Here is a 23694-nt window from a genome sequence, read left to right on the forward strand (position 1 = left end):
CTCTCCCTTGGAATGGACTGTTCTTCTTGAGGTGTTTGCCAAAGTGTTCCCAAAGCTGGTAGCACAGTCTTCAGAACTGACTGTACAGATAAATGACCAATAAATTCAGGGATATACACACAGCCCCACTATTAATTGACAAAAATCCCAAGAAGACTTGAAATGTTTTGCCAATCAAACTGGCCAAAATGAAAGGCCTGCTATACTAGGCACAGTCCTTGCGGCTATCATGGCACATCTATGCAGCCTTTCTGGAGGCGTAGCAGGGATATGCACTGGCATGGTTAATGAGCACACTGTCTTGAGGAAGCAGATAGAGTACAGAGATATAGATTAAAGGGATTCTACAGCTGTACTGTTTATAACAGGAAAAAAACCCTAGTAACCACCATGGAGGGAGTGCGTAAATAAATTATGGTGCACCCTAAGAAGAAATGCTGTGCAGACTCCTGCACACATTGCCAATGAGAGATGTCCAGGATATGATACCAAATCAAAATATCTGGTTGCAAAAACATCTGCTCCTATTTATATAGAAGTAAGAAATGTAAGAAATATACTCTTAAATAGAAACATCAGGAGTCTGGTGAAATACAGCAACTTGGAAAAATCCAAATGTGAAAATGTGATGGCCTGTGATGCTAAGAACCTCCTACAGAAGGGAAGCCTGGGCTGCCTTCAGCATACCACTCCTCGGGGCATTCCTTCCCCCATGAACTCTGAGTAGCTGGCAACAGACAGGCATCTCCCAGTCTGGGAACAGTAAGCCAGGAGAGTAGACAGGCTAGAAAGAGGAAAAGGAACGACTGATATGTGGCTGCACCTTGGTAAGCCTTGACAGGACTACTTTCTGTCAGTCAGCTAGTTGTCCTTGTGTCCTGGAGCCAGCTGCAGGGGATAAGCCTGTAGGCAGATGAAGCCTCTGCTCTCCAGAGATGGCTAGAATAGCTCATTTTAGACTTTAGGGCGACCCACCCCTATATCTATGTGCCAGTTGTTGTATGTCAACTGAAACAAGCTAGAGTCATCTGAAAGGAGAGACCCTCAATTAAGGAAGTGTCGCCATAAGATCTGGTCTGGCTTCTGCAACAGCTCTCGGGCCTCCAGGCTCCTTCCCTGTTTGAGATCCTGTCCTGACTTCCTTTGATGAGGACTACAATATAGACGTATAAGCTGAATAAACCACTCCCCAACTTGTTTTTGGTCACGATGTTTCATCACAACAATAACCCTAACTAAGACAATCCATGATGATCAGGTCACAGGCGGGTGTATCACCTATCCTGGTGTGGCCTGGGTTTACCTGCCTCATGTCTTCTGGGACATTACTCCTCCACGGACTCCACTGAAGCAATGCATAGTAGGCCCAACCATTCACTTTAAGGTTTGCCATCCTAGAGGGCTGCTTTCCTCACTGGAGCCATGAGAACTGAGAACAATTGGGATGGAGATGAGACCAGAGGGAATAAAAGGGGACCTAGAGCTCTGTAATCACTACGTGAGGAGCACCTTCAGATCACAGATCTCTCAACACACATAGTAGAGCAAACCCCAGCAGTACTCTGCCCCCACCCCAATACTATTACTACTACCACCCATTTTCCTTTCCTCAGCACTCACTCTGGGGTCTCTAAATTGCTGTTTTCACAGTGATTTCATGATTTGTCAACTTGCAATATCAGAGATGAATTTCATATGACAGGCAGTAAGGGTTCACTCTCTATGCCTCTTCCCACAGAAATGTGCCTTGCACACGTCTATGAAGATGATATTCGCTATTGTGACAACATATTGTCCATTGCTGAGCCACTCTGTGCCATAATTGCATCCTTTTCCCCACAATGAAAATCCCCTCATTTAAAGATCTATTTTCTTCAGCCCTAGCTCTGCTTCTTCAGCTCTCTCAAGCAGCTCTCTGTTGTTCTGCAGCCGCCTGGCTCTCTGGCCTTGGCCAGCAGTGTTCCTGCTTCAGAGCCCAGGGCAGCTCTCTTCCTGCAGCCTGGCACTTGTCTAAGCATCTCTTTAGCACAGGTCCTGCTACAGAACCTTTCCCTAGTTGTCCTCAGTACAGCTTCTGCATCCTCCGAGTCAACGTGCCAGGATACAGAATTTTTAAAATGTTTCTGTTGTCACATTCAATTAACAATAGAAGATTGTAGATTGTAGATTGAAGCCATAGCTGAGTACTGATGGCTCTATTGCTCCTTCCCTCTACACAGTCTTTTGCCTAGGATCCTCACATCTCAATCCCCTAGGACGGTCTATCACCTATCTGAAGGTGATGCCAGGATGAGGGCAGGACAGCCCTCTAATCTAGGTCTTCAACTGTGGCTGTAGTTCAGAGACTGGGTCCCATTACTCCTGTGCAGACTCAGCCATTACTGTCTCCAGGCCCCTTCCATAGCTGTCTTCTATGAGGGTTGCAGCCTGGTGGTGGTCTTGGACTCTGCATGGGCTGTAGCTTGGTAGGTATCCTGGACAGTGCCTCCCAGTGGCTTACATCTTACCAGCACTGCTCCCAGTCTCATACTGAGACCTCCCTTCACCCACTCCTATCCATATGTTTTAGTGGTGTAGATGTCTTGTTGTGCTGTGTGCTCCAAATAACAAAAGTAGAGGTGAGCCACTGGAGATAAGTCTTTGAAGTACACCCCCCGCCCCCTTGGATTAAGGTGATGGCTGCAAGCTCCCACCACCAGAATGGTCCTACCCAGCCACCATGCTCCATGGTGAAATGTATGACCTGAAACTGTAAGCCAAAAATAAATCTCAAGTATTTTGTCACAATGCTGTGGAAAATAATTTATTCCATATCCCTTTTAATTTTCAGGTGAGAACTTCTTTGGGTTTATGTGACTCATGTTCAGCTTCTGGAATCAGAGGCAATACTGCACTCTTTGGGTTTGTCTCAGCCACCTGAGGGCAGTGGGTTTCCTGCTGACCCTAAAGATGAAAGTATGTCCTATGCAGGGCAGAATGCTTCTCTGTTAGTGGGTGTTGAACAGCCTTATGTGGAGAATGGAGTCTGGTTCACAGGACAAAGCATTCTCAGCCCCTAGACCACCCTCTGGGGACAGGAGGTGTCTGCTCTGTAGGATGGAGTGCTGTTCCTGCCACTTAATATCCTCCTGCCTCCAACCCCTTACTGTTACTACTGAGTTCACCTCCTCTCAATCCAAAGGAGCACAGGTGCCTGACATGTGATACTATACCAGGGCTGGGAGATGCTGGGCCTCAGACACCCATGCTAAGTCTTGGATGTCTAGACAGCCTGAACTGCTCCATATTTTTCAGAGCACTGCTCTGGCTGCCCAGGAACACTTTCAGGGTTCATGGTTGTTCTTAGAAAGAAAGAGTGGGGAGAAATTAGTCTTAGTCATCTTGCCTTGACCAAAAGCTTATTGATGTTCATTTCACAGGGTCATAGTATGTCCTTGAAACACAGGAAGATATTTATTTCTGTCCATACTTACTTCCCCTATCTTTGGTTACCTGTTTTGTTTGTCTCACTCTGTAGCCTAGGCTGGCCTAGAACTTATATATCCTCCTGGCTCAGTCTCCCAAGGGCTGGGCTCCCAAGGGTTTCAGGTATGTGCCACCATAACCAGCTATTGATGTAATTTTAATTTACTTTTTTACTCGCTGATAGTTTCACACATTCTGCACACATATGAATTTCATTTTCACCCTCTATTAATTTTCTCTCACTGTACCTTCTGCTGAAACCCTACTTTCTAACAAGTACCCCTACTTTGAAGTCATGTATGTGTGGGTATGTGTGTGTCCTAGAGTTTAGTCAGAGTTACTCACTGGCAGTTTAGAGGGAGGTTATTTACTGCTGATAAAATTTTGAGTAAAGAAAACAGTATGGTTCAAAATTCAAAGTACACATAAAACGTCTAGTCAGACCAGTGCACCCCACTGTCGTCTTCTTACTCTTCTTCAGCCTTGGTGGTAAAACATCAGTTCATGCCTATTTTTCCTGCACTTTTTTTTTTTTTTGAAAAATAAGCAGGTTCATATCTTTGCATCTTTGCTGCCCTGTTTTAGCAGAGGTCTGAGAATCGGTTAGCAGTTGATAATTGACACTCCAGAGACTCCCAGTTCTCCCAACCTGGCAGCTTCTCCTGTCAGCACCCTCGGAGGCTACCTTCTGCATAAACCCTTTCCCTCCATTCTGCTTAGACTCTTCAGTCTGTCTCATCCCTACTGTTGCCATCCCCCTCTGATATTACTGGGTGCTTTTTTCCCCAGACTCGTCTCATAATTTTTGCTCTTCAATCATTTGCATGTATGAGTCTGTTCGACAGAAACAAGAAATCTGTGCATCCTAATGCAGTATCCATTAGAGTTGGCTGGGAAGAGTTTTCAGTGACTCACATTCCAGTCCAGTAACAGGAGTGGCCAGAGGATATACACACTGGGTACTGATGTGATGTGCTGCTTGTGTTTCAAGATCATATGCTCAGGAGGAAAGTGAGATATTTTCCATAAAACATAGTCGATAAAACATAAAATGTTAACAATTATACTTCACCACTTTTTAAAATGTCACAAAATAGAAACGATACTGAACACTCATAGTGCTGGCAGGCTGCTCTGTTACCTCATACCCAGTTCACAGGAACAGGCAAACATCCCTGGAGGTTTGGAATTGACTCGGCTTCTTCCCACTGGAGGCAACACCCTTCACACTAGCTCTTTCCTGGATCCTCTGAACAAGCCATCCCTCTTTCCCATTCCCTCCCTCACAGCACAGCCTCAGCACAGGGGTGGGAAGACCCTTCCTTGCTCACTGAGTTCACACAACAGGCATTTTTTTGACTGTTTCCTGAGCTGAGGCTGCAAGAGCTAATACTTATGAAATGCTTGCACAGTGTCTGCCACACATAGAAGCGCAGTAAATATCAGTCTTTATTCTAGACAGGCAAAGTCACTGGCTGATATCCAAGAAGTACCAGCAAATTAGCAGATTCTACATTCTAGCCTCTTATTTTGCCAGAAGCTGGTGTTCTCATTAGATGCCATTAGAACAGCAAAGATACTTGCCAAGGCTGACCGTTTTAACAAGCGACAATGAAGTGACCTACATTCCTCCCGGGAGCTACAGGAAGCTCAGGCGCCTACAGGTTTTCAGGCAGTATTCCTTAGGGAGATCTGTGATAGTTGAGGAACTTATAATATTCCCGATCATCTCAGACAGGAACAAAACAGAGTATCCTGCTTCTAAGAAGGCCTTTCACGTACCCTGTGACTTGGGTAAGTAACTTGAACCTCCCTGAGCTTGAGGCTACACTCTGGGCTTTCATATTTGAAAAGCGTTGCCTACCTTTGCACTAGCTGGCTTTGCTTAGACCAACATGAAGTATGATGTCAACAGTCCTTACCTGACAACCCAGCACTCCTTAAAACACTATAAACCCAAACACACTTCATATGGCCCCTTCCCCACTGGCATTCTAAACACATACCCACACATCTTATCCTAGGTCTTTAGATACCACAATGCCACTGTGGCTGAGCAGTGTACACCTGGCCAGTTAAAAGCTCCACCCTCAGCTTTCCTGTGCTCAAAATGGACCTCAGGTGGCTTAACCAGGAGGAAAGATCCCATACCTGGCCGTCTTCAATGGCCAGTCCCTTGCTGAAGGTACATGAGGCATGAATCTCTCCAGGATCTGTATTGAGTAAATACTCTCCCAGAGGGTATCCCCATCCCTTCTGCCTGAGATTCTGGTGTTTGAGGCTGTGATATATAAGGATCTTTTTTTTTTTTCTGGCCTGAAGTTTGGGACAAGGAAAAATCCCATTCAGTCTTGGGACGTGGAGGCCAGCACAGGACTTCTCCAGGAAGGTCCAGGGAAGGTATCCTGAGTCATAGGGTAGAATCTTGACTGGCACTTTCAGGGGTCTGTATAAGTATCAAGTAAACCCAGAAGCTGATCAGTTCAGCTGGTGGGAGTATGGGCAAGGCTGGGGACTGTGAAGTAGTAGCCATGTGATAAAAATATCCTGTGATCAGGGCACAGGCAAGGTCACCTTGTGTACTCACTGGGAGCAAAGGGCTAGGCATCCATTAAGGCCCAGTGAATAGATGCTGACAGCAGGGATGGAAAGGGAATAGTTTTTAACAGTTTAGTAATGACTGACATGGGTAGTGGGGGGAAGGGACCACTAGACTCTTCGTTTCCTGATATCTGGTCAGGAGGCATCCACTGAGAGTAACAGTGTGAGTGGAGTATATGCACCTGGAAGACAAAGAGCCCTCACGTGGTAATACTGCATGAATCTTGACTCTTGAGTAGAGCTGGCCTCCTTGTATTTCAGATGACACTAGTTCCTTATAGCCCAGGCTATGGGCACAAGCTTCTGATAATTGGTTTCATGACATTTTTCTTCTCAGTCAACAACTCCATTCAGATTCTGTTTTATTTGTTTGCTTGTTTTGTTTTGTTTTTCCCCTTGAGACAGGTTTTTCTGTACAACAGTGCTGGCTGTTGTCCTGGAACTCCTGGAACTCCTGGAACTCACTGTGTAGACCAGGCTGGCCTCAAACTCATAGAGATCTGTTTGCCTCTACCTCTTGAGTGCTAGGATTAAAGGATTAAAGTAGCCAGTGGTTAAGAGCACTGACTGCTCTTCCAGAGGTCCTGAGTTCAATTCTCAGCAACCACATGGTGGCTCACAATCATCTGTGATGAGATCTGAAGCCCTTTTATGGTGTGTCTCAAGACAGCAACCTTGTATTCATATACTTAAAATAAATAAAATAAATAAAAAATTCTTTAAAAAAGGGTGTGTGCCACCATTGCTTGATTCCACCTAGGTCCTTAAGACCTATTTAAGGTTTCACTGTGAACACCTGAACCAATTTGAGAGTGTGATAAAACTGTAGAAAATTTATTTTGCAAATAAATCTGTATGATAAATGGCAATGCAGATGAAATGAATCCCACAGGCATCTCAAGAGGGTCATCCCAAGGATGAGCCAGATGTACCTGTGACTAACTATGCCCAGGTGACATGAGAGCAGTCTAAAGGGGACATGATTGGACCTGGGATGCAGAATAATTAGAACAAGGTGTCCAATTCTGCTGGCTGCCAGGTCACTTCCCATTTTTGATGGCTCATATTCCTATCACTACAATATAGAAATCATAGTTCAACAGTAGAGGCAAAAACACAGACTTCAGATCAGCCAGTGCTACGTTTAAACTCTATTTTCATCATCTACCAAGCAACTCTATGCACCAAATCCCACCATACAATGGGAATGGCTGCATACACCCAAAAGAACCATGGCAACTAGAGATAAAGACCCTGGCAAAATGCCAAGTACTGAGACCTGCTACAAATGGAAGCTAGAGAAGGTTCCCTACATGCTGGCCGAAAAGGAGCCACAGGAGAGAAACCTTCCTCCCTGCCTGAACGAGGTGATGCTTAGGCAGCCTGCAGAGGCCCCAGAAGCAGCACGAACTAGCAGGTCTTATCACTGCACTGCAGCAGCCTTGACTCTGGATTAGGTTCCCCTGGTTAGTCAACCCAAACCAAGTCCTGGCTGCATTGGTACCCATTGGCCAAGGGAAGACACTAAACATACCTGGAGCCTTTCTGTCATCAGAGACTAAAGTCTCCCTTCCTGGGCACACCCTGCTGATATCTGTGAAGCATGTCCTGAATAATGAGCTACAATGAGGCAGCAAACAAAACAAGGTGCAGAGGTTTCAGTAAAGGACTAACAGGGAAGTCAGGCATGGGACCAACACCACTGTGCATTCCAGCAAATTCTTTCACTCAGCGATTCTTCAGAAGGCTTATGACTCAATGTCTCCAATTATGGGCATGTGTCATCAGGCCTAGTAAAGCCTACAGCCCTTACCAAACACCTCAGGTTGGTGAGGTGCTAGAAGCTGCACTGGAGTTACTGGGCCATTCTGGCACCACTGCTGGTCTCGTGTTGAACGACTCCTCACAGGGCCCTGTCCTGGACTGCAGGGTGGAAAGCCACACCCTTGGTCCCTCACTATCTGACTACAACACTATCTCCTTAACTGTCTCCAGATGTTACCAAACATCCCCTAGAGTCACAACCATCCCAGAGGGAAGACCACACTCCATAAGGGCAGGAATTCAAACATGCAAACAAATACTCTTGAGAAATAAAATGAATGCTCTTAAAAGGAAGAAGGAGCTTGTAAGCTGACCCTACCCCCTACAGATTGTAGCTCACAGGGTGATAGGTAGGTACAGGGCCCAGAGGAACAGACCAGTTTGTAGAAAGGGAGTTCATGAGTTCCTTATGCTTCTAGGAGAGGCCCCTAAGGCCCCGAAGGCCTCTCCTAGATCTGACATAGTAGTTACTTTCCTAGAAATACCTGCTTCCAATGGAAAGCAGAGAACTGACATTAAGGAATGGTCCAGGCATGTAAGGAAGGGGTCAGGAGAGCTGAGGCCTGGAAAGTTGAGCCTTATAAAAAGGAAAGAGGGGGCTGGGGAAGCTTTTAAAATTGGATTAGGAGTGATAAGAGCAGGAAGGGTTGGACTCATATTGGGGTGAAAGGTGGCCAGTTAGCAAGATGGAAAGAAAGGACTCCTAAACTCCTTCTGTTATCAAAGAGAACAATCTCCTGACTGAGACTGAATCAGGCACTGATATGAGGGAATTGAAACTCAAGGCAGGAGAGATTGCAAGAGAACACTCAGTCACACTAAATGAATTCAAATCTCCCCATCCAGATGCTTCCAGCCTCAGCTTGGATTCACTCGCAGGAGAGACTTTGGGGCTGCAGCACTCCAGAGGATTCAGAGTAAACGGGAAGATGCCCAAGACAAGCAATGTCCAATATATCAAAGGGGGAAAGGACAGAGCATCACGAATGACAGATAGGAGAGCAAGTGGAGGAAGTCAGACATTGCCTAGCCCAGAACCCGTCCCTGGTTTTGCTTTCACATATTCTAATGAAGAGACAGGAGGGTCATGAGTTCCAGACGAAAATGAGGGTGAAGAGCAGCTCTTTCCAATTCTTGTCAAGACACTCATGGCCAGATGGTAGTGGGGACACGGTGACTTATAACAACTTTGTCACTCTTCAGGGTAGAAGTAGAACCAGTGGCCACCATTGTGCCCTGGAAAGCAATTTAGTTTCATGTAAACCTCAGCAATTACCTATCAATTAGATGAACTGAACCAATGAACACAGAGGGAAAGCAAAGGAGACTATTAGTTAACTAGCTACATCCTGGCAGGCCTGGCCACTCAGTATCTCATGTCCTCAATTCCCTAAAAGAAAGGACTCTAAACTCAGCATAGGTGACTCACTGACATAAGGTCAGTTAGCCAGCGCCAGGGCAGAAGTCAGATCTGGGTGAGGCTACGGATTCCAATGGTGATAATCACTGAAGGGGAGATAACAGGAGGCTTGTAGCATCTGTAAGAGCTCTTATACACAAGAGCTTTAAGACAGGACCAGAGTTTCAAATCAAGAAATGGAACTATGAACTACTAATAAACATGATTTCAAAATAATCATAAATGACAAAAAGAGAAAAAATGGAGAAGGAAGAGCATTTAAATTTATCACAAAACAGATAGATTACCAATATCTAGCTAGCCAAACAGCCTGTCATCTCAGCTACACAGGACACTGAGGTGGAAGGATCATTTAAGTCAACCCTGGGCAATAGTGACTCTGTAAATCATAAATAAATAAATCCCACAAAGAGTATCTATGAATAAACATACCAGGAAAAAGGATTTTTCTAACGATAATATATTTTAATCACTTGTTAATAAACATATCATTCTTTAAAGACATACAAATCAATTAAAAAACACAAATGACCTAAAAGAAAATGGCTGGCTGATATAAAGAGGCTATTCCCCCTCCAAATAAATATGGGATCAAAACAATGTTTAAAAACATATTTATGTTGATAATTGTAAGGTGTAGTCATTCTTACAAGGGATAAGATGCTGCGATGGCACAAGCAGGGGGAGAACCTCAAAGTCTTTTCACTGGAATACATTCCTGAAGAGAAATCTGGGGTAACCATTAAAACCAATTGTGACAGAGATGATAACCTTCCAAGTCATTAACAGGAAACCACCAAATAAACATAAGAGATTCCCATCATGCACTTGTCAAAAGGAACAAGTGAGACTGATGTGCAGAGGAAGTTGGTATGTAAAGTTGTCCAAGACACACTGTACGCAAGCCTATCTGTGAGAGTCTGTCTGTCTGCTACAGTCATACCGTACGCAAGCCTACCTGTGAGAGTCTGTCTGTCTGCTACAGTCATACTGTACGCAAGCCTATCTGTGAGGGTCAGTCTGTCTGTCTGCTGCAGTCATACCGTACGCAAGCCTATCTGTGAGAGTCTGTCTGTCTGCAGTAAGACATACCGTGTGCAAGCCTATCTGTGTGAGTCTAAGTAAGGCTGCAGTAAGCACTCAGCAGAGGAAGTATTTGCAAGGAACTGCTCCAGCGTTGGGTCTGTACCCAGCCATGTTTTCCATGCTTTCTGCAAACAAACATGCATTATATCTGTAATTCATTTAAAAGGTGATGAGGAAAATACCATGTACATAAGGTCAGGGGAGACCAGCACTGTCACACACCTGCAGTGGAGGGCAAGCTACATCAGCCTGTTCTGTATGCATCACCCCGGCCCCGGAGATATACAGAATTCATGACCCAGAAATCTTAAGTCTAAATATGCATTTTTCTAGAAGGCCAGTCCAGATGGTTCTAATGCTAGAAAGACCTAGAACAACACACTGTACTGACAGGTGACTGTAAGTAAAGGCACAAGGGGCAGGATGTTGCTAGTTAGACTGAGATTAAACTGGATGTGAAAGGCTGATGGCAGAACCAAGAACTGAAGGACACTGGGAAGCATGTGTGATTATGGTCTGGCTGGATAAGTGAGCACTGAGGTAAACAACTGTCACTTCTTTTTAAGGGCAGGTGATTTCATTCATTTCTGTTTAATCTTTATGCTTATTTGTATTTCCTGTGTTTCTTCTGTGAACACATATAAGTTAAGAAGTAAACAACAGGCAATATTATTCCATGGCTGGGTAAGCTCCAAGCAGATGGCCCAGTGATTCCTATGACACAAGTACTTAAGCAGAGTTTGGGGACTCAGAAGGCAGCAAAGAGCAGCCAGTGCCATTCAGAGAATACCCTCCATCTCATTGGTCCACACAGGTCTGGCTGTGTGTGCTGCTGTAAGCTGACCTCTAGGGACAAAAAAAAAAAAAAAAAAAAAAAGAAGAAGAAAAGAGGTGGGGGGAGAGGGAGGCCAAAAAGTGAATTAGGTGAAGCCATGACAGGGAACAGTTTTGTTGGGACAGCAAGCACAGGTAGGCAGCACAGGGAGTGGTCAGAAGGAGATTTCAGAACAGGCAATACCTGTCAGGCTGGGAAGGGCCCAGAGACACAAACCAGACCAAAGCGGAGTCTTGCAGCCTAGGCTGAGGAATCTTGGCCTTCTGATTGCAGGGGAAAGACAATGAAAACCACCAGAAGATCTTGCTGCACAACTGGATGCTGGATCATGGGTGGAGTCCAGAAAAAAGTACAATAATTAGAAGGAAAGACATGGCTTCAGTTCATGTAAGAGACTCTACCAGGCTGCCATGATGGAGGGAGAATCAAGGTGGGCCAGGAAGCACTAGTTCAGTGATATGAGTAGGACACTTAGTCTCCGGCACTAGGTCACAGTATCCTGAATCCTGATGTCAGGAGGCCCCTTTTTGGCCTCTCACTACCACACCAGCAGGAAATACTAAGGGGTTCACATGGTCAAATCCACCTGATCTTGGCCTGTGAGGGGAGCACTAAAAAGGAAAAAGTAGGAAAGTCCTGGAGCAGCTATCTATCAAAACTATTTAACAAAATTCTCTCCAACTGGAATGGGTGACAACTTGCACATGTGATGAAAAGCCACCCTATAAGTGTCTATTTAGGAGATTTAATGTGCTGTGGGGACCAACATACAATGCACATGAGCAGAAGCACTGCATATTATGGCTACTGCAGAAATGCATAGAAACCACTCCAAGTTACTGATTGAGTCTGGGCTGAAAAGGACTGTAGCAACACTAAAGAGTAAACAACGCAAACCAGTAGCAGTAAGCAGCAGTTTAACCACAGGGCTAGCCTTTGACCTGGCTGGCAACTCCCTTTCCTAACAGGCTCTCCCAGCATTTAACTTCTCTTGCTCAGGTTCCATGCACTGAAGGAGGAAAAAGGGATCAAGCCATTGTCATGATCAAGTCTAAACTACATGACCACGGCCATGGGCTTCAGAACTAAGAATCAACTATAATGTGACTGTTGGATAAAGATTTATACCCCAAACAAATAGAAATCCAAATATTCTGGAAGAAGAGAATTTTGGAAAGAAATATCAAATGAATTAATGTCTGTCCTGTGTAAGATGAGGACATTGTAGTTGCATAAGGATTACATTTTTGAAACTTATGTGAAGTACCAGGGGAGAAAGGCCATGCTGCTGGGCATTGGCTTTAAGGTGCTTAAGCAAAAAACAATATGGAAAAGCAGAAGCAACCATGCCGTGGGGAGAGGTGCTTACATGCCCCTGTGTGCTTCACTTGGGAACCTTCCCCAGAAACAGTGTTGACTTGAGCCCTGTAGATGCTAAGTATAGATTTTCTGAATTCGGGTAGCCAGGGCCTCAGAGCAGCAAACTCTAACTGCCAGCTGTGACTCCACCCAACTTGTGGTACCACTGCTGTAGATGGTTCTCTACCCAGTAGGCTGGTGAGTTCCCACTTCCTGGACTTGTTTGAGGACGGAACAAAAGGAATTGGAATAACTCACAACATACCTGGTGCTTTCCCAGCAAGCACTGAGGCCAGGTCAGCAGTCACTGTTGTCATCCAGCTTTCAGGGTCACTTTGAAGGTTAAAGGAGACAGGCAATGTTTTTGAATTTGAATGCACTCACTAAATATTAGGTGCCGGGCACCAGGAAAAGCAGCTTTGGTGATTGGTTTAATTTGCTATATATTAACTCACATAATTACCAAAGTTACCTAGGAGGTCAGAGCCTTTACCCTTTCCTGAAGCAGATTTTGGAAGACCTGGTTGCCTTTGACTGTAGTTTGATAGCTATAAAACATCAGGCCGCCACTTAGCCTCTTCTGTATCTTCATTTTCACATGACCACTCCCAACGGCACACAACACAACCTGAGCAACAGCACTCAGGCACCAAAGCACAGCACAGCAATGTCAGCCGTCCTAGACATCTGTCCAAAGAGGGTGCTGCACAGTCAGGGAGCAGCAGACTCTCCAAGTTTATAGAAGGCCATAGCTTTTGTGTTCAGCTTGGAAGGTGTCAGGTACAGAAAGTTCTAGCAAAATAGGAGATACGACTGTGTGGCAAAGAACCCATGATAGGTGACAAAGCAGAAGTAGTGCAGAGAAGGAAATGGGCACAGCGATGCTGGTAGCAGTAATGTCAGCTGTGACAGGTGGAGTGGGTGGGTGGTAAGGTGGCAAGTAGTGGGGTAAAGGGAGAGCCGAGGTGGAAGCTCGAGATCGAGTTGGAGGAGGTGTATGTGCTGGTGCTGGAGTTGGTGTAGGCCCTGACGGTAGAAGCGAAGACAGAGGTGGACATGGTGCATGAACACACAGATGAGGCTGAAGGTCGAGGAGATAGAGGGTTAGACATGGTGAAAATGGAGGTGATAGAGGAGGGGATGGTAGCAGTGTAGTGGTGATGGAAGTAAAGTATGGTGGTGGATGACGTGCAGTAAGGTGGGATAGGTGGAAGGTGGAGATGGTGGAGATGGAGATGGAGATGATAGAGACAGAGTTGAAGAGGAGGTGGAGGAGATAGAAGGGTGCTAATAGAGGAGGTAGAGGTGGGATGCCGATCCTGAATGCCTGTTGAGACAGGTCATGGCTTGAATACAAACTGTTCTCCACACACTACTTGCTTTAATATTTGGTCCTCGCATGGCAGCACCACTTAGGAAAGTGGTGAAACCTTCAACACAAAGGTTTTAGCTGACACTGACAATAAGAATGGACAGTAAGGGTTATACCCCAGCCCTGCTTCCACTTCATCTCTGCTTTGTGGTTTGCCAAGATGTCAGCAAGTTGTGCCACAACCTCTTACCATTGTGACTTCCTTCCCCACCATAAATGGGTTGGACACTGTGAGCCAGGAGCCATTAATCCTCCCTTAAGTTGCTTATGAAGGGTATTTGCTCACAGCAGTGAGAAACGTATTTAACATGACTAGTCTAAGACAGCATCTAACTCCAGTGACTGGGAGCTCCAGTGACTCCTCACACTACCATGGAAAAGCTAGAGGGCTAGTAGACAGAGACATGGAAATAAGAGTCCCTGCTTTGTGAGGACAATAGCAGTTAAACTGTTCTGTTCTGTTATCCCTAGCTAGGATCACCAATGGTGGCTTCAGCTGATGCAAGGATACAAGGCAATGGGCTCCATGCAATGTCTTCATTATGTAACCTGTAACCATATCTAATAATGCTGTCCTTGTGAAAATGCAGACTCCCAACCTTCAAGGTCTTGTGTGACGTGGTGAAGTCCGCAAAGCTGTCAGTGGTGTTGAAAACCCAGCACTTGATACTATGCCATGTGCTTCTTAAGGCAAGCAGGTGCAGGGCTATTTTCTCACATTCGGAGAGAGGACACATGGCACAGGTCCCCAGTCCACTGCATCATCTGTCTCTTTGGTGCTCAGGCATTTCTAAACAATGTACTAATCCATTCCCACTCACAGCTTCTGAGAATACATAAATGTGAGGTGCTGTGATCAAAACAAGGCACCAGTGGAACAGCAGGCAGGCAACTGCTCTAGCTCCCAGTCTGGTACTGAGGTAAAAGACTTCTGGCTTCAATTTTTTTTCAGATGTCTCCTTTGCTCAGTGGGTAACACATGTTCTCACTTGCTCTGGAGGCAGTTCCTGTCCTTGGGGCTGATGTCCCCATTTGCCACTGTTTTAATTTCAGATCACTATGCTGTATCCCCACCACTCTGGCCTCTCTCAAGGCTTCTCTCTGGGAGTCCTTGTCACTTGTTTCATCTCTACAAAAGTGCCCTGCTCTGCATCTCGGTGGCATCTCTGGGCTGTGAGACAGGATAGGCCTCCTGTACTCAGCAGAGGTGTCTAATGGACATGCCTGTGCAGCTGTTCTTGCAGCAGCAGCTTTCCCACCATGTGGCCTGAAATCTTCACTCCTAGAGAACCTGTGGCCATTTGTTGGCATGCCTGCCTCTGACTCGGGACTAGCTTCTGCCAGATCCCTCTCCAAAAGGTGACGGGAGGGCTCCTTTCTGATATACTGGTTTTCTACTCCTAACTACCAATATATTTTTTCAAAGGTTTGTTGGTTTGTTTATTATAAGCAAACTGTAGCTGTCTTCAGACACAGCAGAAGAGAGCATCAGATCTCACTTAAGATGGTTGTGAGCAACTATGTGGTTGCTGGAATTTGAACTCAGGAATTCTGAAAGAGCAGTCAGTGCTCTTCACCACTGAGCTATCTCTCCAGCCCAGGCCTTTCCTCCTCACATGCCTACCTCACCCCTATAAAGCCCAGTGTTAGCTTGTCTTCAGAGGGGAACTGACAAGGCTCCCTGGGTGTGGCTCACAAGTCCTGCTACACAGGCTTTCTTGGGTCTATGCTCTCTGCCCCCACGGCATCCGGCCTGCTTCCCACATTCTCTTCCAAGCTGATATAGAGAGGCAGCATGGTGTGGTAGAAGGAGCAGACTCCATCTATCAGCTGCACGGCTTCTGGCAGCTTGCTCAGCCTGTTTCTGAGTTCTTTCATTTGTAGAACACATGTAATATAATCTAGCTTGCAGGGCTGAAGCCAGGATCAGTGATAACTTATGAAAGGGGCCTGGCACATGGTGCAGGTTCACAAAATCAGACTGACTATTGTCTTGTGGGACCCACTCCTCTTGCTTAACACTTCTCACTGGTCATTCTGCCTCATACCCACATGTCTAGAATTAGGCTCATCACTGCCCCAAAAGCAGCAGCTCACATGACTTTCTTTCCCTAAATGGTACCATTATTCTCCAGGGCTTTCAAGCTCAAATCTCTCTCCAGCTTTCAGGCCGTGCAGACTTTAAAACTATCGAAGGCCACATTTTCAGTGAGGTCCCCCAAGATCAGATGCTAATATGTCTATTCAGCATATTACCATGGCCTGTGTGTGGAACACCTCTGCTGAGGAGGCTGGGCCTCCACCTTTTAGGCTGCCATGGCCATCTTGGTCATTCTCCAAACACTACTTCTACTAAACAGTCTTCTTGGCAAAGCTCTCTTCTTCCCCTCCAGAAACCCGAATGCATTTGTTTCCTGTTTATGTGCACATACTTCCCTCTCTTTACTCTGGAAAATATTTACTAAGCCCCTATTATATGACCAGCACTGCATTCCTGGCCCTAATGATGAATCACCCTTTCTGAATGACACTAATCAGGACTGTGCTCAACAGCTTTTACAGAAAGAAGGGGGAAGCCATAGACACTAGCATGGATTAGTCAACATGGTATGTGTTGTGTGCACTACAATCTGTGGGAGGGCCCCAGGTCCCAGGAGAAGGGACAAAGCAGCAGAAGGTATCAGGATTCCATGATTGTGGTCTGAGGTTTTCCTGAGCACATGGTTTCTTCTGGAGAATCTGCTGTACCACTAGGTATGTCCACACCTGGTTGTAACAGACCTGGACCTTAGTTTTTCTGAGGTGGCTTTGTCAATGTACTCCCACGGGATTGTCACTAGCAAATGAAAACATTATGAATACACTGATCGACACCCCAAGAAACAAGGATACCCGTGCCTAGGTCAGGTAGGCTTTGTGTGTTAGTAAGAAGGCTAATTAGGACTGTTTGAATCTGCTTACAGCCCTTCTTTATCAGAGGAAAAGGAGGAAGAAAGAGTTCACCGCTCAGGAACAGGGAAGCAGGATGTGTACAGATGTCTGTGCTGGGAACAAGTCAAAGTCCAGGAAGAATACAAACATTTCTAAGTTTTGTGTTTTCTCCAAAATTCAGTCTTGGAGGCTAGTTTACAGGCTTTTTCCTCCATGCAGCTGAAAAGTTTGGGAAAGTAAGATGAGGTTTTACAGAACTGGGAGGTCTTTGTGGCCCAGAAGTTAGAGCATGGGCATCAGTTCTCTCTATTCCAAAGGACTCCACAAGGTGGAGCCACACTTTGCTTATGCCTTACCACCTCCCCACCACACCAGACAACCTGTGGCCCTCCCCAAGCCTCACCACCTCCCCTTCACACCAGATGACCTGTGGCCTCATCACCTCTCTTCTACACCTGAGGCTTCCATGAAACAACAAACTTGAATCGATGTGAAATTAATGAATGGCTATGTACTTAAAATTAAAAAGAGGGACAGGGTGAAAACAACATTAAAGAGAACTTATTACTTATGTCAGTATGCATTCTGATATTTGCTTTGCACAAATAATCACTCACGATAAAATAATGGGCAGATTAGCACCTCACTTCAAGGATAAGAAAATTGAGATCAGAGGCTATAAATGCCATACTCAGCACAAAGTTGTTCCATTACCAAGGCAGAACTAGAGGATGTCTACAGGACCTTAAAGCATACTTGTCCCCTCTTTCAATTCAATGGGTGACCATGGTTAGTTACAGCCAATTGGGCTTTTGCCAGCAAAAGTGGTCAGGTCTGTGGGCTTCTCAGGCATTTCACAGGAGTCTCTGGCAGAAGCAAATGCACTGGTTGAAGAGACACAAGTCACCCTAGCTGATTCCAGGCACCGTGTGGGGATCCTGCCCCAGTTCTTTCATCTCCTAGAAGAATTCACAAAAATGACAGCTGAGTGCATTTCAGCTGGAGCGCAAGCAAGATGGTAAGAGGTCCTCTAAGCATGACTCTGAGGATGCTGAGGGTTTCACCTTCTTGGTGCATGTATCTAACACACAATAAAAATTCTCTTGGTGTATGAGAAATGCTAGTATGAACTAGTCCCAGCCCCCTGCACAATGCCTTGCTTGTGGGACTCCTGGTAGGCATTCATAAAAAGCCTTATGAAGGCCAGAGAGGAGGAGCCTCCATCCCAGAGAGCAGGAGATGGGGACAGATCATCTTCAGTACTGAAACTCACCTCAGCATACCTAGGTTCAAATTCACAGCATACATGTACATACCCATGTCCATGTACTAATCCAAAACTGAAGCACTCACTATGACACCATACAGGATCCCGAGTGGCTACAGGGCAAAACTAGCACCTTGTCCAGGGAAACACTTCCACTGCCTACATCAGTCTTCATTCCCTCCTCACAGACAACATAGATGACTCCATCTTAAAGATGAAGAAAGGGAGACATAGGGAGAAATGGTAACTGCAGAGCAACAGAGACAACCTAGCTTCAGATTCTGACACCCAGGCTCGTCAGCTCAGCTGGATAGATGATTGTCCCCTGTGACTAGGATGCCTACAGTTCTCCCTTAGGTGCATGAGAACATTCCTTTGGTCCATGTACTTAGCAGTTCACTGTTATCCCTGGCAAAATTCAACGCTCTACACTTAGACCTTTCCATGTGGTACAGAGTGTGATTATTTGTAAAGTTTGCTAAATACGACAGCCTCTACTTCCACACTAAAAGGTCATCATGGCAGGACAAAAACAGCAGTATAAAAGCACCACAAAGTCTCCTTTTCCTAGACCATGAGCCTGGACCATACAAGCTTTCTTTTCCTGCCTGTTATAGTGACCAGGGGAGGCCCACAAGGAACTCCAGGACTGGTCCCAAGGATGTCAGGTGGCAGAATTCCAGAATGAGGCCTTCTCCTCCTGGGCAAGAGTCTACTCTCCATGTCATGGAACCAGATAGGGTTCCACTGTCCACATCTTCTCCACTTCCTCTTAGATCAGGCTCTGCTCTCAGTGTCTATACTCAAAGAAACAAAAAAGGGAAAGAAAGGAAAGAGAGAAAGAAACAGGAAGGAGGTGTTGAGCAAGGGGTGAGGAAGGACAGAGAAGGGAGGAACACGATGGTTGGGAGGTCTGGGAGCTGCAAATGGCAAGGTCTAAGAGTGTTCAGAAACAGAAGTCAAATGGAAGAAAAGCAGCAGCTATAAAGAGATTGTCAGAGGCTGTATTTTCCTCTTCTCAACCATTACCAGAATAAACTTATCCATGGAAAGGATCAAAACCCTGTTTCAGAACTAATATAGGTAAGTCTAACTCTTTGGCCTCCCCACAACCCCACTACCTCTGGCCTGATCTCCATCTGCTGTGATGTGGTGTGTTTTCCTCTCCATTATTGCCAGCAAAGCACTACCAGAAAGGAGAGCATACTTTGACAGCTCCTGTCAAAGCAGAGAACTATTCACAAGCATGTAAAATTCTCTGTGTGTGAGGAGTGGGGCTCCCCTTTCTCAGAAGTAGGGAGGAAGAGCATTGGTGGAGGAGCCTGGTGGGAGAACTGCCTGTCTTGTGGCAGAGCAGAACACTGGCCTTACAGAGACACCAAGGAGGAAGAGGAACGTAATGAAAGGAAAACAGATTTAGAGGAGGAAAGCTGCTGCAAGACCATTTCCTCCCATCCTACAGAAGCATGTGCACAAGCTCTGAGTAGCCAAGCCCAAATCAGAGATGAGAAGAACACAGCAGGAAACAGTACTGCACATACAACCAGAAGGAATATCTCCATGCCTGAGAACATATGGGCGACTGTGATAATTAGAGCCATGGCTGGTGGATTTTTTTTAAACTCCTTTTTGTAATCCCGAATCACAATTCTTAACATGGCATGCTATAGTCAAACCTGTACACGAACTGCTTTGTGAAAGCTGGCTCCTTAAAGGCCACTTGGCACTGCTCAGGCACGTGCTTAGGACTGCAGGATATCACTGCCAGGGCTCTATCCTCAATGCTGGCTTTCCTCTACATGCCTGGCAGAAGTGGGCAAGCAGGTGGCTGTGAAGCAGGGAGCCACCGCCCTCTCGTCCTCGTTACCTGGAAATCCAGAACCCACACTTCTGCCAGACTCTGCTGTGGCATGCTGCAGGAGAAAACCCCCATGGAAAGCAGGCCCCTCAAGCAAACTGTCACTTTCAAAGCTCCAAACCATGACAAATGACAGGAGAAGACTTGCCTGCAATAGCTGGTGGCTCAGATTGCTTGGCATGAGAAAGAATACTTTTCTTAGGCATGAGGGAGAATACTTTTTTTAATTTCTCAACCATCTTTTCTCATGTTATAAGCTGTTTCTTTGGAAAATCTGTCATAATCAACAAATTAAAGCTCCCAAAGTAAGCACATTATCAAAGAGATTTTCAATCATGAATTGCTAGCCTTTAACCAGGTAAAAGTGCCTGTGACTCTGGCATTCTCAGGCTCGTCCTCAGAACAGCAGCAAGCATGCAGCAGCAGAGTACTTTGATCTTCCCAAGTCCCAGGAGAAAATCGATGATACAACTTTAATGCATTTGTACAGCAAGGCTTCATGTTATTATTTTTATCCAATGTTGCTTAACTCAAGTAAAAAGGGTATACTGGGTCTCAGCACCGCCCTGTGGTGAAAGTGAATTATTTTTCTAAAACTAGATTGTAGTAGAGCCAGCCACGTTCACAGAAAATGGCCAATTAAAAAGCAATTATCTCTGTGATTGCAACTTGTTGAAAGGCTGGGATCCTGGTGCTCCTGTGGAGGCAGGAGGATGGGCAAGCCCGAGGGTGACTGGGGTTGGATAAGCCAGCAAGGGAGTTGCTGTTCTCCCATCATGGTGGTATGCTCTGGCCAGGTACCTTTGGGACTTACCTAGAAGGAACCAGCCTGAGTCTTACCTTCTCTTGGATGCGTTCCTGCTGCTCCTTGTAGAAAGTGTCACGGCGGCTGAGCTCGGCCTCTCTGTTCTTCAGTTCCCTGGTCTAGTTGGAGGAGAACAAAGCCTGAGTTAGCTGGCAACAGTGGTGCTGAACTAGTGCCATGAGGAGAAGGTAGCTGACATTCTGCTCACAGCCATGCTCAATGAGGAGGACAGTGGTAATGCACAGAGAGCCTAAGCTGCAGCAGGTCACACACATGTGTTAGCCTCAATTTTCACAACAGCCCTTCTCAAAGTGGGTAATTAGCACAACCATTTTGTAGATTATAATCATTAACATTTATTGAATGCTTACTGTCTGCCAAGTCCTATTCTACATGCTTCTTGAACGTTTCCAGGCTCCTTCCAAGTAGGATATACTAAGCTAATCAGGGTCAAGAATCACAATGGATCCCCATGACAGGAAACACAGAAGAGGGGGCAAGTAACTATTCAACAGCTCACAGCCATGCAGAGCAGAGATGAACCTGGGCCTGGCTAAAGCACCAAGGTGCCTCCAACCTCACAGTTGGGAAAGAGCAGAGCTTGGTACTGTTTTTGGAGTCCTGATATTTGGTGGTATACCATGCCATTGTCCTGTATGCTGACCTATCATGGTAGGACTCCCCATACAGCAAGAGAGGTAGAGTCTTAAAGAGGAGGGTATATGTTTCTACCTACCTAAGGGATGTGTTTCAATGAGTCCTTTGAAGCCAGCTTAACAGAGCCTCCCTCCTTCAGTTATGACTTTGAGAGCCACGGTAAGCAGCTTGGAGTTAGCGCCTGGGGTGCAGCCAGTCCTCTACTTAAGTAGCTGGATGACCTGAACTACGTCCTTGCTTGCACATACCATTGCTCTGGTGCAATGGCTAAAACTAGAAGAGAAGTGTTCTCTGTCTCCCACACCTATAAGACTGGCTGAAGGTTGAGGGTATCCCAACAGAAATGAGCAGGTCAGACCAGAGCCTCTACACAGGTCCACAGCACTGGGGCAGCTAGGAGCTTACGGCAGCTGGGAGTATGGACTGGAATACCCACATCTTCATTAGGCTTTCCAGTATCACATTCCATTGCCTCTGTCCTCACTACCCAGTTGTAGTCATCAAAGGCCTGAGAGTTGGAACAGTCTGGGGTACATGGAGGAGAAACATGACTCCTAACTGTCATCTACCTGTATGAGGTCTGTGTGAGCAAGCACTGCACCAGGCTCCTGGTGGCACTTACCCTCATCATCCCCAAGAGTATAAGCCTTATCAATGACTGAGGCTTACCGTGAACATCAGTGTACACAGTTTCCAAGTCCCGAGCTTTTTATTTTAAGATACACCGTAGTATCTGCAAAGGGTCTTAATCCCTCAAAAATACAAGAGAAAAAAAGAGGCAAAAGTTCTGAAAGCCCCTTTCCTCAGTGATGTACCTGTTGGCTTAGAACCTTCCAGAACAGAGCAATAAGAGCTGCCTAGATAACAGTGTGAGCATGCACATGCTAAAAGGGCTGGAGGAAAGAGCCAAGGTTCAGGCAATATCAGGCTAGGGGCTGAGGAGAAAGCGAGGCAGTGGCCTCTCTAATCCTGGGTAAGCTGCCTTCGTCTTACGTATTTTCCCTTACCTGTCAAGTGGAGCAAAGAAACAACTTGGCTCCCCAGAGGTTGAAGAATCCAAAAATCCCAAGAAGGTCCCAGAATGCCTATGCTCCAGCAAAGCTAAACACAGACAAGGGACTACGAGTCGGGATTTCTCAGAGGTTCTTTCAAGAAGGCTCCTGGAATGCCTCTGGAATGCCAACACTTCAGCAAAGCTAAACATAGACAGTGGACTGAATGCCAGGGATTTCTCACAGGATCTTTCAAAGCACGATGATGAGCTGATGAGGCTGTGTCCCAGCCACACGGGCATGGCTAATATGTGTGGGGCCTCTCAGCAGCCCAGCACCAACCGTGAATGATCTCTGGTGCAATCCGGGGAGAAGCACATCTGATACAATTAAGCAGCCAGTATTGGAAGATCTTGCAGGGCGCAGACCTGCCATTTCCTGACCTGTAGCTCCAGCCAAGCAGAAATATGACATCTGAAGGTAAAACTATCATGAGACTCTTCATTTGCTGTTCCCTAGGGGAGACTGGGGCAGGAAGGACAAGGAGGCTCATCCAAGCATGTACCCAGCCTCCAAATGACATACTGCAATTCTGTCTCTAGTCAGAGTCTTCTGGAATGCTCAGACTGCAGCCACTAGGACACACATTAGCAAACACCTGCAGAAGTAAAGCTCTGGGCAGAGATGCCTTACCATAGACTTACTGCCCAGGTTAGAGCCTGAAACTTACCAATGTCTGCATGCAAAAGACAACAGTAAGGTCAGGTAAGGCACTTAATGTCCTTGCCTACTCTAGTCACCTGTGAGGCTGGTAATGAAACTTCCATGAGCAATAATAGACAGGAGGTAACACAGACAAAGCTTACAGTCAGAAGGCTTCCTAGAAACAGGCATTTCTCCAGGTGATATTGAAGTGGCCATCATGGTCCCAGTGACTGGCTCAGCAATTCATTGGCTGTTCCCAAGTGTCTATTATAAACGAGATTCCTGAAAAGGGGCCTCAATTGTATCAGATGTGCTAATTGAACTCAGTCCTGGTGGGGAAGCAAACATATACACCGATAGTTTTGGAGTCTGATGTGCTGGAGAAACTATGACCCAATAACCAACCCAATAGCAGCTGGCAGGCTGCTATTTTGTCTAAAGAAATTCCCAACCAAGTCTTTGAGGAAAATAAATACTAGTCAAACCAAGTATGTTGCCTCCAATACACAGGACAAAT

General features: G+C 45.9%; 1 protein-coding gene across 1 annotated transcript in view; it reads right to left on the reverse strand.

Annotated features, from left to right (window-relative positions):
- The window catches only part of Chchd6 (coiled-coil-helix-coiled-coil-helix domain containing 6), a 226844-nt gene that overhangs the window by 64658 nt on the left and 138492 nt on the right, over positions 1–23694 (reverse strand). Inside the window, 1 exon segment of the mRNA NM_001106608.1 lies at positions 20859–20942. Coding sequence (NP_001100078.1) covers positions 20859–20942 — 84 coding nt within the window.

This window comes from Rattus norvegicus, chromosome 4, assembly GCF_021556685.1.
Source record: "Rattus norvegicus strain SHRSP/BbbUtx chromosome 4, alternate assembly SHRSP_T2T, whole genome shotgun sequence".
NCBI lineage: Eukaryota > Metazoa > Chordata > Mammalia > Rodentia > Muridae > Rattus > Rattus norvegicus.